This window comes from Polistes canadensis, unplaced genomic scaffold (assembly GCF_001313835.1).
Source record: "Polistes canadensis isolate GaletaPanama2010 unplaced genomic scaffold, ASM131383v1 scaffold_371, whole genome shotgun sequence".
NCBI classification, from domain to species: Eukaryota; Metazoa; Arthropoda; class Insecta; order Hymenoptera; family Vespidae; genus Polistes; species Polistes canadensis.
The window spans coordinates 1-17,590 of NW_014569918.1; the positions used below are offsets into that span (position 1 = coordinate 1).

A 17,590-nucleotide genomic window follows, 5' to 3' on the forward strand; every position below is an offset into this window, starting at 1 on the left:
TAATTATTATATATAAATTACAGTTATACAATTGTAAATATTGAATGAATACTAACTAATATAGTAACATGTAAGAATTAAATTACTTTTTCTTATACTTATTAACATATATATAAATGAAAAAAGCAAGTACATTTCTTTACACTATTATGCAACCAACATATTAAAATATGCACTATAAACATTATCACACCGCACATAAAAACACACAATTTATTTATTATATAAATATAAAATCCATTCTATTATTAATTATAATTATCCAATTTTGGAAGACAGCTGAGGAGTCTTTGCTCGTTTAAATACCATCTTTCACTTTTCATTTGACTGAAAAATTTTTAGTGTACCATCCCACCTATGTATCGTGCAGAGCGGTGTGAATTTTTGTCATGTTTTTTGAAAGGTTCCGTCACAATTTTTTCATACTTATACGAAACAAGTGGAAGCAATAGTTATATATAATAGAAATATATAGTATCTACTATGTGTAGGAAGGTTGAAAAGTTCAGAATCTAGCATGTTGAGGGCAAAAAATGTTTCCTTGACAAAACTTTCCCATTGAAACTCCTCGTATACTTTATTAAGCAAATCGTATGAATAATATCTACCAATATGTTTTTTTATATTTTTCATTCTTTTTTTCTTTTTTTTTCTTTTTTTTTTCAACAAAAGAAAAATATAAAAAGAAAAGTGCAATCGTAGGAAGAATGGTTTCGCTTCCTCGAGCGAAATTTAACGTCGTCTCATCGGCAAACGCATTCGTATGAAATGTGGACTAGTCCTTTGGAACCCTCCAGAGTAGAAAAAGGCAACGTTTATCCTATCTTTCATTCTTCTTTCATTCCCATCAGTCGTCTCCCTCTCTCTTTCTCCCTTTCCTTTTCTAACCATCCTATTCCTGGTCTTTGGCCCTCCATACGAAAGAAACTTAAGGGCGAACACCAAGCGCTAACGTCCCTAAGGAACGATTCTGTCTTGGTCTGCTTCTTCCTTCCTTCCTTTCTTTCTTTCTTTCTTCTTCATCTTTTTTCTATCCTTTTTCTTTCTTCTACCTTTCTTTTTATATTTTCTCATGGTATCAGAGAGTGTGTCCCGTTGAATGTTCACGTTGCTGCTCCATGAACAAACTTCTATTTTTCTCATATCAAATCTTCTTCTTCCTCCTCCTCCTCCTCCTCCGAACCGTCTCATCGATCAGATAATAATATATTTTTCAATAGAAATATTTCGTTGTAAAATGTTTTTCGTTATTAAACGTACGATTTTTATTTTTCCTTTTTTATCGTTTTTCTTGTTTCTTTTTTTAATGGCAACAGTAACAAAAAAGATGATTTATTTAAATCTCGCACGCGAATCGATGCATAATAAAATTAACAAAAAAGAATACAGATAAAACGATATGACCAATTAGGTATTTTTATTTGCCCCAACGTCTGTATTATTATAATATGTTAAAACATATAAAAATGGAAACGAAAAAATAGACAAAGATAGAGAGAGAGATAGAGAGAGAGAGAGAGAGATAGAGATAGAGATAGATAGATTTATAGGAAAGGATAGACTATGCGAATAAATCGGATGATAAGATTTGCATATTAGTAGCGTAACTGTCTCTTCAGGCAAAGTTTACCGCCCCTTTCATGTTGTGTCGGTAGCGGAGCCATTCGTTCGCATTCTCTCAACGAATTCCCTACTCTCGATTTTGACCAGGAGTTTTCCCAACCCTTTACCCAACCCTTTTCCCAAAGCGTTGAGGAGAGACTGAATCGACCGATGTGTGTGAGAGAAAGAGAGAGAAAGAAGAAAGATAGAAACCTTCTCCGATAATCCAGCAAAAAAGTTGCCTACCTTCGAGTTTACATTATCAACTGAATCGATGCTTTATATTATCTCTTTCTTTCTCTCTTTCTCTTTTTCCTAATGCAAATTGCCGAGAGAGAAAAAATCATCCCTCGAGATAGATATAGTCAATATATATATATACAAAAAATGAATAAAAGTAAAAGAAGAGAAAAAAACAAAAATAGTGAAGAATTAATTTATTCGATATATTTGGACCAAGATATAATCGAAATTTTCGAATTTTCCCTATCGATATTTTACATAACGACGTTTTATCTCAACCAACATACACACACGTATGTATATACCAAGTTATAATGATAATAATCTGCAATTTTGTTTATTTAGTTCCTTTTTTGTTTCTTTTTTTCCCCATTTTTATTTCTCGTTTAATTTCGTTCTCGTTTTACAACGCGTTTTATTACCCTTCCTTTCATTTTTTTGTTTTCCTTTTTTTCCTTTTGTTTTATTTTGCCATCGGTATTTAAATACGGGTTATAAGTTGCTAATCAATATATCATATTAAATCGTACCACTATCTGCCGACAATCACATTTCACTAACGATATTTCATTCCGATTAAATATCTCGTTTGTATGATATTATCTTTATGATATCGCGATATTGTAGATAATCGAATGGGGGAAACAACGAAAAAAAAATGTCGTGACAATTTGATAACCAATTCTCTCTCTCTCTCTCTCTCTCTCTCTTTTTTCTTTTTCATTTTCTTCTTTATTTTTTTTTTGCTTTTTTCCAAGAACAACGACTCTCGCGTTTCGAGTTTAAGCTTTTTTTTTTTTTCAAAGGCCATACCCACGTTTTGAGCCATTACCAACCCTCGACCCTCGACCCTCAATCCTCAACCTTCAACACTCACCCCCGCCCTTCTCGCGCTTACATTACTTATGTAAATTCTCAAAGAAGAAGAAAGAAGGAAAAAAAAAGGCGTCGTCCATTCTCATGCCAACGTAGCCTGCTCCTTTACACCCCCTATCCTCCCCTCCTTTCTTTCTTCTCCCTTTGACCTTTTGGATAGAATGAAAAAAGAAAAAAAAAGAAAAGAAAAAGGCTTGTACTTTCATTGGTCGGTCGTTCCAAGCTAAAAACTTGCCCTCTCAATTCGAGTGTGAGACTCGATGGATAACAATGGTGGGAGGAAGTGAAGGGGGAAAGGGGTCAAAGTAGGAAAGTAGAATGAGGATATGGATATCGCGATATCGAGAAACGTTATCCTGAAAGCAGCTTCTCACATTCACTTTCTCGAGAGAATATCGTTTACTATGAAAAAAAAGAAAGAAAGAAAAAAAAAAAGGAAATCAATCACACCGAGGAATGCGTACTTTATAGAAATTTATTTTGTCCTTTTTTCATTCAAATGTATATTGAACAAACACTCTCGATGAGATAACAAATCGATTTGCGACAATCGTTCGAAGAAAACGAATTAAAAAAAAGAGAGTACGCGTTAACAGGTGATTGAACGGATTGTTTTCAATGATATTCAGATACTTAACACAAATGTATATACTAAAAACAACGATTTAAAGAACTAGTGGTCGACTCTTGTAACAAACATACGTATGTATTAGAATTTTTTTGGTAGTAAAATGGAAAAATACAGCAAGGGCACATAAACGACAGGGTAGTTCGTTTTCTTTCTATCTCTCACCTTTCCCCACCCCCTTCATTTCTTTCTTCCTTTCTATCTTTCTATCATTTTTTCTTGCCTCCTCTTTCTTCCATCTCGTCGAGACAGTAGCAGAAGCATCTAGCCATTCAGCACTCGCTAATGGATATTGCTCTTACTCTTGCCCCCAGCCACCAGCTGACTTTCGCAGGACGTCTACTCGCATTCCAGATAAATTAGAAGACCTCGGTTTTCTATCTTTCTCTCTCTCTCTCTCTCTCATTTTCTCACGTTCTCCTTTTTATCTTTCTCTTATATCTTCTCCCATATTCCATCTTCTTCTTCTTCTTCTGCTTCTTCTACTTCTTCTTCTTCTACTTCTTTTTCTTCTTTTTTTATTTCTTCTCTTTCTTTCGAATCATCATTCCGTTACCGCGCGAACCGCAAAGCGCATTTGCATGACAAACGGTCGGCACAATGCATATTTGCGGCTTCCAATTTGCACACCAACCTTCTTTCCATAACTATATATATATAACTATATATATATACACATATACATATAGGATATATTCAATTTTCAAGTGCAATAAATGACAAATTGATAACTCTACAAAATTATCGCATTATAAATCAATAAAATAATCTGCGGAATAAGTAACGTGTCGATCTCTTATTGTTAATTAATTGAACGACTCATATACGAGTCTCTAATAACGAAAAGAATTTAAAAAATAACCAATACAGCTATAAATTCCTTAAACAAAATGAATTAAGTTTCGTCCGACATTAACAACTTATTTTAAAACTTCTTAAAAAATATACTCTGTTTATACAAAACGCAGAAAAATAAAAGGATTAGTATAAAAATAATCTCAAAATCTTTCCCCACCCTAAGGTATTTCTACTCTCGTGTATCGATTATTAATATTATTATATCTCATTTTCTCGTGAAATTGGTCAAGTTCGAGTTTGGTAGTCGAACTCGTTTCAAGATACGAAAATGAAATTTTCGCATCCCCCTTCTCATATACATCCCTCTCTCTTTCTCTCTCTCTCTCTCTCTCTCTCTCTCTCTCTCTCTCTCTGATTCTCTTTATCCTCCTTCTCTCCAATTTCGAACGAAACCGTCAATATTAATCTACCGACGAACGCTCATGGAATTTCAAGAGAACCTGCTACCCCCATCCTGGTTTCCCCTTCCTCTTCTTCCCCCTGCCCCTCATAACCCTCCTCTTATTCCTCCTCCTTCTCCTCCTCCTCCTTTTCCTTCTCCTTCTTCTTCATCTCCTCTTTCCTACAAACGGTCGAATTTTCGCGAGGAATATTAATTGATAAACGAACGAGCTGAACGAACGAACGAACGGAACGAACAGAACGAAATCTTCCACGATGCAATAAAAGGAAATAATGTTTCGTATTTCCGGTAACGAAGCGATACACCATTGGCCGTAAAACTTGTTCGAGAGTAGAGTCTTCCTATCGATGCAATCAGGTTTCTTAGTTTGTTATGTTTTTTTGTTCAGTTTGGTTTTTTTTCCAGGATGGTAAAGGGAGAAAGGAGAAGGAGGTGTAGTGGTTGGGCTTTCATTTTATTTCTTCTTCTTGTTTTCCATCTTTCTCGTAAATCATTTTCTTCGTTCTCTCTCTCTCTTCCTTTTGCCAGAATGTTTCCGCTTTTCCTTCCACGAGATTTCGATAGAAATCTATTTCTTTATTCCTTACTTTCATTTCTCTTTCGTTTCTTTTCTTAGCTTGTCGTTAACTACACGTTTCCCTTCTAATTGATATCGTTCTTTTAACCCCTTTACCTGTTATTTTGTAATTGCTCTAGTGCTTTTCTTTTCGCGTTTTGTTTTCTTTCCTTTTTTTTTTTTTTATTATTATTTATACGATTTTTTGCGTTTTGTTTCTTGTTTTTATTGTGGATTTAACAATTTAATTATTAACGTTATGTCGGTGTTTTCATAATTAAAATACGTTTATTCGATAATATCATTTGATTTCTTATTTTCATGATATTTTATATAAAGAAAATCATTTTCTTCCAATTAATATGATTCTTCATTAACTTCATGTTATCGTTTTTAACAAAAATTCATTTTATTTAATCAATTTGTTTGTTATTAGTATTACGTTTTCTCTCTTTCTCTCTCTCCCTTTCTTCTTGATTTTTTCTTTTTGTCGAAGAAATGCACTTCCGTTTAATAGATAGCTACATATTTTGTCGCAAATGATGTGGAAAACTGGTAAGTTTTTAAAGTGTCCAAAGTTTTAAGATTCTTACCACTCCAGAGGTTTTTCGCGACGACGACGACTCCGATGCAATAAATCGAAGTTTTCCTAAAAGTTTAATATAAATAATAGCGACTTATTGGCATTCTAGAGTCTATATACTTATACTATGATTTTTCATATTCTCTTTTTCTATTTATATATATATCTCTCTCTTTCTCTTACATTTTTAGATGACTAGCCTCAATCATAAAGAAAAAGTTTCTCGAGTTATCTCAATAAGGAAATCGAGAGAAAAAGTATCGAAGTATCCAATCGAAGTAACTCGTTATTAAAGATCGAAAAAAACTCTAGGAAAGAGAAACAGACGTAGAAAGGGAGATAGAAAAATAAAGAGAGAGAGAGAGGGAAAAAGAGACGAACAAAACTCTTTAGTTTATCGATATTCGAGAGCTTCCTACTATATTACGAATTCCGAATGTGACTTTATCGTACTTGAGAGAAATTCATATAATTTCCACGAGTAGTAATCTATATATATTATATTATATATATATATATATCTATACCCACCTCAAATTACGAGGTAACTTCTGAAACATGATCTGTTATAACTATTACTCATATAAAAACAAATTTGAATCATCGTGTACGTGTAGAAAAAAAAATTAAAGAAATAATAATTTTAATTTGTAAAAGAGAAAAAGAAAAAAAGAAAAAAAGGAAAATTAAATAATAGAAATAAATTGTGCAAGTGTTAGTTTTAAAGAGACACGTTCAAAGAGTCGACAAATGAGATTTCACGAAAGAAACAGCACATTAGTTTAACGATTCTTAATAGCTCTCTTTCTCCCTCTCTCTCTCTCTCTCTCTCTTATTCTCTTTTTATCTTTCTTTTTTTACCTCCTTTTTGTTCTTTTTGTTCAAAGTAGTTTCATTAAAAGACCGTCCGTCGCTTTAAACCTCGTTCGGTAACTCTCTATACTTACTGTCCACGGTAGCAACAGGTACTGGACCCTAGCACACCAAGTGGTTTGGTTTCCTTCATCGCTTCGAATATAAAGGCCTGTGTTTTATGTTAACTCCAACGAGATTTTTAGAGAAATGAGATATTTCTAAATAAAACTCTTTCCCGCACACAATCATTATTTCATTCTAATACATTATCGTCCAAAAAAATACAATTTATGCTAAAAATCATTGATTTGATTTGTTATGATATTATGAATAGAAGTAAATACGACAAATATTGATTATGATATTTTATTCGATTGACAGGAGAAATAGAATATGAAAAATAATTTCGTTTCATCATTCGCGAAATGATTTTTTATCCAGAATTTGTTGTATCTATCTCTGGTAAGAGGAAGGAAGGAAGGTAGGTATCCCTTGACCCGTTTTAACACAACTAACGCATATATACACGAACCATTGATTATTCTAATAGCGTGGAAAATCCGGAGCTCATAATTACACGCTTCGGGATCCTACAACGCTGGGGTGAAACTTTATAGCACGATCGTGTATCAAATGTAATTAGCGTTGGGACGTCCAACGTTGCCCGGTCTATGACTAGACCATCTCTAGAATTTAATCTACGTAATGAGGAGCCATGGGTTTAAGAGTAACCTACCAGTTCACTATGCATCAAAGATATCTCTCTTTCTCTCTCTCTCTCTCTCTCTCCCTCTCTCTCTCTCTCTCTCTCACACGCTCTCTTTATATATAATATATTGTAGATTATATTAATATATTATTAATATTACATACATATATTTATATTCCTCGTATACATCTAATTTTCTAATTTCAATTTTTGTATGTACATCTCTATATTAAATAAATATTAATATGTAATGTATAATATATGTACATCATATTTAATGAAAGAAGTTAATATTTTCATTGACTAAATCAAACGAATATAATTATTTTGGTCTATTTGTGAATATAAATGATATAAAAAAGTTGAAATTTTATTATCATATTTATAGATCTTCTTTCAGTAGAATATAAATATTAATTTATATTGAAAAATATTTATAATTGTAATTAATTAACTTTTTAACAGAGGTATCATGATATTTTTAACAAATCAGTCTGATCGATTGAAAAATAAATTATATTTTATTTCTCTTTACTTTTATTTTATATATAAAATTAAAAGATAAAAAAACACGCACGCACGCGCGCGGGCACACACACACACACACACACAAAACAAAAACAACCAACACGTCGAGTAATTATCCATTTATTTTGTATTTTATTTCCCGCAGGCCATATGATAAATAAATATATTTTACAAAAATGAATTTTTTACATTAATACCCTATTGAAACAATTGCAAGGGATGAAATCCACGTATAAACCATTATCCATCTCTATGCATGGCCCCAGGCCCATAACCTTCAAATAAACTTCATTTCTACAATCGTAAATATCGTTGAATATAAAAAAAAGAAAAAAGGGTCCATTCATATTCTTTAAAAATCTGCAAATATGTGATAATCAAATTTCAACATCGCATATCCTTTTTATTTGCCAAAAAAAAAAACAAATGATTACCATTCGCGATCTCAACGATAATACCAATATTCTTACTCTTACTTTAATAAAACGAAATATGTAGGGGAATAATGCGAGCTGATTTTCGAATTAAACGAAACCACACCGATGCTTCGCGTCCGTTTCTTTTTTTTTTTCTTTTTTTTCTTTTTATTTTTTGTCTCATTCTTTTTCCCTATGCTCTTCTCTATACTTTTTTGTTTTCTTTTTTTTCTTTCTTTTTTTTTTTCAGTGCTACGTCGACTTACAATCAAACGAAACGTTTGAGAAGTTAAAAGTGGTGGAGGGTGGAGGTGGAGGTGGAAGTGGAGAACGTGGACGCACAGCGGTTTTGCGTTCTATAGGCTTTACTAATATCCCTAAGTGCATCGTCAGCCGCTTCGTGCGGTCTTGCACGAGTTCCGCTACGATGCACCCTGCGGTACCACCACCCTTTCTCTCTCTCTCTCTCTCTTTCTCCCCCTATCTCTTTCTGAATCTCTAGCTATGTCGTCGTCTATCGTATCACTCACAAACGGGGAAAGCTTTATCTACCTTCACCGAAATATAATACTCTTCCTATCGACTTTTCATTTCTTTTCATTTCTTTTCTCTCTTTTTCATTTCTTTTTTTTGTATATATATTGCAATCTCTTTTTTATTTTTGTCCCCTATTTTTCTTTCTTTTTTTTTTTTTTATTTCTAATAAGAAAAAAATATAAAGTATTCACTTGTCTAGATTACTTCCAATATTATTTCCTCAGAAATATAAAAATAAATCGATCCGAGAGTTATCGTCAAGAAAATAAATAATATTACAAAATGATCAAAGTAAAAAAACATTATATAGTAGTATATACAATTATTATTTCATTTATATTAGAATGAAAAAAAAAATATACAGAACAATAATTCAATTACAAAATTTCGTTACGTATTGCGACAAAATAGAGAATTGTCAAATCCAAAGTTCTATTAGTATGTATCTGAAAGATCAAGAATGATAATACACGGGGAAGATGTTTAAGTTAAAGACGAGGAATGTAGATACGAGGGACGACGATTCGAAGGAACAAACTGGTCCAAGTTAGAAAGGAAACATACATAAAGAGAAAGAGAAAGAGAGAGAATGGGAGAGAATAAATGGGTGAGAGGGAGGACAATTCGGTCGTGTTATTCAAGATATTCAAACTGTACCAACCCACATCGGGGTTTCCTCGGAGGTGGCATTTAAGGATTAAGGGAGTTTAGCATAATATTAGCAAGCAGTAGGGACAACACACACACATATATATATATATATATATATAATTCGTACACACACGTACGCAAACGTACACGCGATGAGAGGGGGTTAGAAATGTGTGTGGATCTGCCGTAGGAAAGAGAAAGAGATAGATATGGAGTGAAAGAGGGAGTAAGGTGGAATGGGTGGAGGGGGGGGGGTGGTTAGGTAGAAAGGTACAGGTATTATTCATGGATTACCTCACTTGTCTCGGCCACAATCCTCCCTAAGCCTCCATTAGAATAATTGCTTCTTCATCTTCGCGCTTACGCGGTTGCTGCGCTCGCTTTCGCGACGTAGAAACGATCCATCCAACCCTCAAACCAACCACCCCCTCCCACCCTTCATTCTCTACCTCATGTTCCACCTTCACCTCCACCCCTGCTCCTCCTCCTACCGTTCCACCTTCTCATCTTCTGAATCCTCGGCACATCGTCTCGTTGTTTCATTCAACCGCATCTCATGCCGCATGTGCATCGTGTCTCTCCTTTTCTCTCTTTCTCTCACATTCTTCCATTTATCTATCTTTATCTTACTCTTCTACTGTATGTATTGCCTTGTGGCATGTGTATGTGTATGATTCCATATGCATTCAGTAGTCTTTTCTTTCGCCTTAGGTACTTTCCAACCACCAAAGAGAACATTTCTAAAAGTACTGTATACTACCTTTTATATATAAACAATATATATGATTTAATCTATATTAGGATGAACTAAAAGTTCGTGGCATTTATTGTGTTGTTTCAGTATAGTGCAATGTTTTCTTTTTTTTTTTTGCAGTCAATAAAATTACTTTATATGCAAGCGAAATATTAATTAAAAAACCGCACGAATTTTTGTTACATTCTAATATTATATATATACTGGTACAAGATCATGATCATATACGATATTTAAATGGTATAATATAATAATCATTTATAATAATAAAATGTTCTCTATCACATCTCTTTGCAACTGTTTCTATAATTAAACATCGATCCACCGTGTCTTTATTCGTGTCTAATATAAATTAGACATCAAGTGGAGAGATTAGATTTACGAGAACAACGTCTTGAACAATAATATAAAAAAGAAAGGATAAAAATAAAAGGAAGAAGAAGGAGAAATAGAAAGGACTCTCATTCGCATTCAAAGATCAAACTCGGCGATCGCAAAGCAAGAAAGGGAAGGAAAAAAGAGGGGGCGGGGGAGAAGTACAAGGAATAGAAAGAGAAGAAGGTTAGAGAGAAGGATGATAGGGGGGAGGGAGAAAAAGGGTCTAAGAGTACTTGGTAGCAAATGTCGCGTGAAGTGCGATTTTCAGTAAGCGTACTTAGTAAAGGATCTCTTTCTTTCTTTCTCTTTCTCTCTCTCTCCCTCTCTCGAAGATTCGATAATTCTCGTTAGGCTCGTAGAATAAATTGCGTGATGGGTGTTGTATCGTATTCCTATAAAACAGCACTACTATCATCCTCCCTCCCTCTTTTTACCTCCTACATCCTTCCAACCTTTCCTACCACCCTCCTTCGGCATTCACTTTCTTCCTCTTTCTCTCATAGTAACTCTGTCGACCTTTGGAAGGCTCTTGTGCGAATATTTAGTTACCGTGGACCGTACTCGTTACCGTTTCATCTCCTTTCGCAATGTACGTGCGACGATTCCTTGAATCTTCCTCCTTCATCCTCATTCCCCTCTCTTCGAAGTATATTCCTTTCTCGCTGATCGACATCTCGAGCACGTTTCACCTGTAAAATGCAAAATGCGAGACGCCTCTCTTCTCTATCTCTCTCTCTGTCTTTGTCTCTGTCTATCTATCTTTCAGTTAGTCTTCGATACCAAGGTAAGAGAGACGGTCGTCTAGATCGACACTCGCGCTCGTTAACTCGAGTAGAAATAATATTACTTTATCTTCGAAAAGTTCGTCCCACGCGAACAACCCCAAGAGAACAACCCCCGTACTTCAATAATAGTAGTAGTATCAGTAATAGTAATAGTAGTAGTAGACAAGGCCAGAAGAAAGTTGCACGTTTCAAGGGGTTGACTTGTACCACTCACTCCCATTTCTTTTTTCTTTTTTTTCCTTTCATTCTTTCTTTCTTTCTCTCTCTCTCTCTCTCCCTCTCTCTTTCTCTCTCTTTCAATAGTCGTCGCTGATGGCGTCGAAAACTGTCGTTTCACTCGTCGGCCGGTCTTTCAAGGATCCCTAGAAATTATCAGACGGTGTGCTCGGCCGAGCAATGTACCTGCCTGCCACTGCTGCTGTTACTGTTGGTGCTCGCAAAAAAATTCTTTTTCAGAAAGAACATAGAGAGAGAGAGAAAAATGTTAACTACACAGTATGGTACTGTGCTCATGGTCGCCTTCGTCTATATATCTTCAAGCGTTACCGGTACTTCTTGTATTATTTGTTGTTAAGTGCATAAAAGCTTTTTTTTCGAGGACTTAATACAAGCTCTCCGGTAATAGCAGGGCGTTATTGTGTTCGCTTATAGAAAAAAAAGAAAGAAAGTTAAAAGAATGAGAAAGAGAGAGAGAGAGAGAGTGTACAGACTTACCCAAAGTGTCTCCTACTTTTCGGTACTACAGGAAAAACGCCTCCCCAACCACCTTTTATGGATTCTTTGTACCCGTGCGATTGCATACCACCCCCAAGATCACTACCCTTCTCTTCCTTCCTTCCTTCCTTCCTTCCTTCCTTTCTTTCTTTCTTTTCTTTTTCTTTTTATTTCGAACTTCCACAAGCCTTTCTATTATCGCCGTCTACTTCTCACTCTCCCATATTATTATTATTTATGCATCCCTCTCTATACTTCACGCCTATATTCGAAACATTATTTACAATGATACATTACTACTACTCGCATATACTTTGCGTTTGTTGTATAGTAGTTGTTTCTTTCTCTCTCTTTCTTCCTGGTTTTATTACCCACTCGTTAACCCCCTCGAACGAATGGCTCTGCTACCCTTTTCTCGTTTAGGGGTTGAACGCTGAACAATGATAAATGTACAAGGGACGAAAAATAAGAATACCATCGAACGTTGATCTCTCCTATCTCTCATTGTGATTCGAAAAAAAGTATGTAATTAAGAAAAAATAATAAAAATATTAAAATAAAAGAAAATATTGCAACACAGATTTGTGTACTCGTTTATATGTAAAAATGATTTTTATTTCAATTCATTTGTATTTTTTTTTTCTTTTTCCTGTTCTTTATATTTACATTGACGTACTAGTGCATAAATTACTGATCCATCTTTCTCTTTTTTTTTTTAATTAATTAATTAATTACAAATAAAGTAATAACTGAACGATATATTTTTTGCGATTCGTATGTGTTTTAATGGAAATTTCATTAATGATCTTTTAGATATATTTTTTCAATAACGAATTCCTACGTATTTAAATATTACTACTAATATTATAATACACTCGGTACAATTTCCTTCTACTCATTTAAATTGAATTTTGAAATATTCATATTAGACACATATTATATTTGATATATTATACGATATATTAATTTAACTTTTTTTATATGTATAAAGATATATATATTTGAGAAATTTATATAAGATATACAGGGAAACTGAGATTTTTCCGACCAAACGACGTATCTGCGATATTCTTTGTAAAAAAAATAGGAAAAAAATATTCTCTAAACATAAATCATTGAAAATTCTATTCAAAACTTATGATTTAAATTATAAATATTTAAACTTATTCGACAAAGGAATTGTCTTTAAATTTCTAGTCAATTACGTTTACCTTTTCTTACACTTTTCTATGAGGTTTACTATTTCGAAGTGCGGATATTCATTACGCGTATGAATTATGCGTCTAAAATACTCAGACTGCTGTAAAAGATTATCAAATACAGATTTTCTGGCAGAAGAGCATCGTTCAATGTTTTCGAATGAGCATTCGCAATTAGATGAAACAGATTCCTTTCGTTTTACGATGGTGTCAAACTTACATTCTGAACAAGAAATTAAATGATTTACAATATGTGCCATAACTTTTAAATAAAATTATGTTTCTATAAGGTTTTTTCTTATTTTCGTGTATAGAATGCACTAACATCGTTTAGCCGGAAAGATCTAGGGCACCCTGTATATATATATATTTTGTTTTGTTTTGTAATAACTACAAAAATTACTACAAAAATTGACAAATATATGTTATTTAATTTAATTTCAACGACGAATATATAATACTTACCTTTTTTTTACTCATATTTAGTAGTAATAATTCTTTTTTTTATATTCTATATCAACGAAACAAACTAGAAGAGAACTCAAAGTTTACAAATCATAATTACAAGTTATATTTAACATTATAACTGCTACACACGTAGATCATTTATTTTAATTAAGCAACTTGTTATTTTCGTCTTGTCTAATATGAATAGAGAGGGTAAGGGGCAGGGGGCAATGGGGTAAGGGAGGTATGGGGTATATATCCTACACAAAATGATGTATTTCTTATAAAAGTGCATTGATAGGATTCGCGGCCTACGGATTATACTGTAACCAAAGTTCTCATTATTTTTTTTTCTTTCTTTCTTTCTTTCTTTCTTTGTTTCTTTTTCTTTTCTTTTTTATGTATAGTATAAATTGTAAATCGATTAATGTTGTAGATGTTACATTTATTTAACTAAACCCATCTTTTTCGCTTCCACTTCGTAAATTAATAACCTCCACATTTTAACTACAAACACTTCCGCTTCTTCGTCTAATACCTATAAAGAAAAAAGACAAGAAGAAGAAAGAATACTCTGATAGATAGTTCTATAATAAAATTAAGTTTTTCTTTTATATAAAAAGTAAAATATTTATAGAAAAAGAGATTAATACGTACCATTTGTACGTCGTCGAGTATACCTTGCGGAGAACTACCAGCCATAACTTTGCTGCATATAAAATCAACCAACGTGGGTTCCGGTTCTCCAATGTATTCAATGATTTTTTTATTAATCCACGGTCTTATTCTTTTTTCCATTAATGTCTAAAAATAGATATAATTATTATTCTAATTTATTACATATTCCATGCATATATATGTTATATGTTAATAAATAAATTGTTTAATACTAACATTATCTATAACCGCCCAATCAAGTTGATATCCAAATAGGGCATTCTTATCAGTAGGAATTTTATCGATAAGAGATTTAATGTGTTTTCGTTTTTCTTCTTGGCTCTTTGTATTTTCTTCTTTGCCAGGCTTTGGAGTAGTCTCCTCGTTTGCCTTCTTCTTTTTCTCATCGCCATAATCTATGTATAGAGAATATAGAATATAGAATACATGTATACAGAATATAATTAATTGATTATATTACAGATAGATAATTTATTAAATTACAATATCACACATGCGTTTACCTAAAGGAACTAATTTCCGTTTCTTTGCATTATTAGTACCATCGTCATCATCGTCATTATTAAAAACATCCTTCACATCTATGCGTCCTTTTTTCCTAGTTTGATTAGTCTGTTGAGTATTTGTAATTACTGTTGTACCAGGACTAGCTGGTGTTTTATTACCAACATTATGTTCTCCTCGAGTGCCACCACTTCCCATAGCGAAAGGAACAAAATTACCTGAATAATAAAAATAAAGGATTAGATATTAACACATTATGTTTCTTAATAAATAATTATATCCACGTAATACAAAAGAAAAATATGACTGCTATTTATCAGATCAGTATTAATACACAATCAACAGTATTAAACCACAATCAACAACTACCCTACCCTGCTTAAAAAAAGTCTTTAAAATAAAATACTGATCAAATAAATATAAAAATATATAACAAACAAAAATTTCCATTAACAATAAACAACCTCTGCCACATATAAAACCTACTGCCGCTTGTTTTTTCCGGCTCACTGACAAGGGACATACGCGAGTCCTCGTCCAACGATGGTGGAATTGATTGAGCAGGTGTTCCAACCGATTGATGCATGGGTGATGCCCTAATATCTTTTTGACTCTCTTGATCAGGTTCAACAATAATTTCTTCATTTTCTTCTCCGTCGCGATGATGATTCTGATGGTGGCGATGATGTCGACGATGATGATGATGATGACGAGGTGGAGTTCTCGAAGGTATTTCTGGTTGAGAAGCATCATCGAATTGGACACCATCGTCGCTATCGCTTTCAATTGGCTCGGTTTCAATGGGCGGCATTACTTCCTTCTCTTTTTTCACAACCTTCTCGTCTTCCTCGTCAATTATTGTTATCACTGGTTTAGGTTTATATTGTTCCTCTCTCTCCGCTTTAAGCTATACAAATATTTTAAGATGGTAAAATGTTTTTGTAAAAAGCATACATGGTAAATTGAAACAGGATAATAGCTTTTAATTAACACGTTAAGCGGCAAGCCTCTTTTGTTGAACTTTCCGTTTAGACCACAATGATCTATCTACCAGAAAGCCATAAGAATATCGGCTGACCGATGCAGCCTGGATAAAAAATCTAAAGCCATGATGTGTTTTACGTGTTAATTAAATCTTACAAAATTTGGTGTAGAGTAATCAACAGTAATGAAAAAAATACCCTTTCAAATTCAGCAGCAGGATCAGGATGCGAAGCGTCAGCATAAAGTTTATCACGAAGTCGTTGCAATTCCTGTCTCTCGGCGCACCGATCTTTAGAATCAGCTTCTGCTTCCAAAGCACGTTCCTCCAAACGTCGTGACAATTCTTTCCCTTTGTAATATTTGGCATCGTCACGATCATCGTCATAATCCTCTAAGAATTCCTTTAATCGTTTGGCCTCGCGTTCTCTCGCATCTTTCTTACCCCGACGTTTCTCAGCTTCCTTTTCGTATTCCTTTTGTTTACGACGTTCTCGTGTCTCCCATGCTCTCAAACGTTCCTGATAAGCTGCTTCTTTTTCACGAGCTCTCCTTTCATTTTTCTTCCTTTCCTTAGCTTCCTCCTCTTCCTCCCTTTCTCTCATTATTTCTCTTTCAGTTTTTCTTGCTTCTTCCCTTTCCCTTTCTCTTTCTCTTTCCCTGTCTCTTTCCCTTTCCCTATCTCTTTCCCTTTCTCTCTCTCTTTCTCTTTCACGATCGCGATCCCTCTCACGATCCCTTTCACGGTCTCTTTCGCGATCCCTATCTCTGTCCCTATCTCTTTCGTTCCTTTGTCGATCCCTTTCACGTTCTTTAGACCTTCAAAAAGAACAATATTTTTATTACAACTTTGATACACATACATTATTATACAGAATAATCTCTACTATACGTTCATTTTTTCCTACACAAGTTTCTTAGTGTGACCTAATGCCAGTTACGTTCAGTTATTTTCACTGCAAATATTCAGATTCTACAACTGTTACGAAGAACATACTGCAATTCTAGTTTTATTCCCATTTATGCATAGTAAATCTTTTTATAAAAACACATATAATATTTTTATTGTATACTAATTATATGCATTTCAAAAACTTGGTAATCTCGCTATATTGTATACATATTATGTTAATATTAGAATGATTATTACTGAGCATCTAAATCATATTAAATGCATAATCTATTAATTTACAAAATTCATACATATTTAATCGATGTTAATTTTGTATGAAGTCTAATCTTCTTATAAGAAACATTGCCATTAATTCATGACAACATAACATTATTCGTATTCAGCTAACTTAAAAAGATTTGTATATGTGCATTGTTAGATATTTTCTTACCTCGACTTAGAACGACGTTTATCCCTTCTACTGCTACCTGTACTACTACTTCGTCCTTTATGAGATATAGGACTACTACCAGGTTCGCCTTCTTGATCATCCTTGCTAGCTCCATCGTCGTCTCTCCTATCTCTACGTTCTTTTTCACGTTTCTCTCGTTCCTCCTTTTCTACGGCTTCTTTTTTCCTTTTAACTTGGGCCTTCTCCTCTTCCTGCTTCTATAAAACACAAGAATGCGAGAGAGATGAGATCGGATAGTGTTAATACAAGATTGTCGGATTGATGTATAATAATAATAATAATAATAATAATAATAATAATAATAATAATAATAATAATAATAATAATAATAATAATAATAA

At 33.5% G+C, this 17,590-nt stretch overlaps 1 protein-coding gene across 8 annotated transcripts in view; it reads right to left on the reverse strand.

Annotated features, from left to right (window-relative positions):
* Positions 1-13,999: 13,999 nt before the first annotated feature.
* The window catches only part of LOC106792021 (RNA-binding protein 25), a 10,914-nt gene continuing 7,323 nt past the window's right edge, over positions 14,000-17,590 (reverse strand). For all 8 annotated transcript variants that reach the window (XM_014758123.1, XM_014758119.1, XM_014758122.1 and 5 more), the window contains 7 exons: positions 17,229-17,446; positions 16,086-16,704; positions 15,391-15,811; positions 14,904-15,122; positions 14,617-14,795; positions 14,380-14,526; positions 14,000-14,260 (listed from right to left, as the gene is read on the reverse strand). In XM_014758123.1, coding sequence (XP_014613609.1) covers positions 14,168-14,260; positions 14,380-14,526; positions 14,617-14,795; positions 14,904-15,122; positions 15,391-15,811; positions 16,086-16,704; positions 17,229-17,446 — 1,896 coding nt within the window. In that variant the 3' untranslated portion in view covers positions 14,000-14,167. The remainder of the gene's footprint in view (positions 14,261-14,379; positions 14,527-14,616; positions 14,796-14,903; positions 15,123-15,390; positions 15,812-16,085; positions 16,705-17,228; positions 17,447-17,590) is intronic.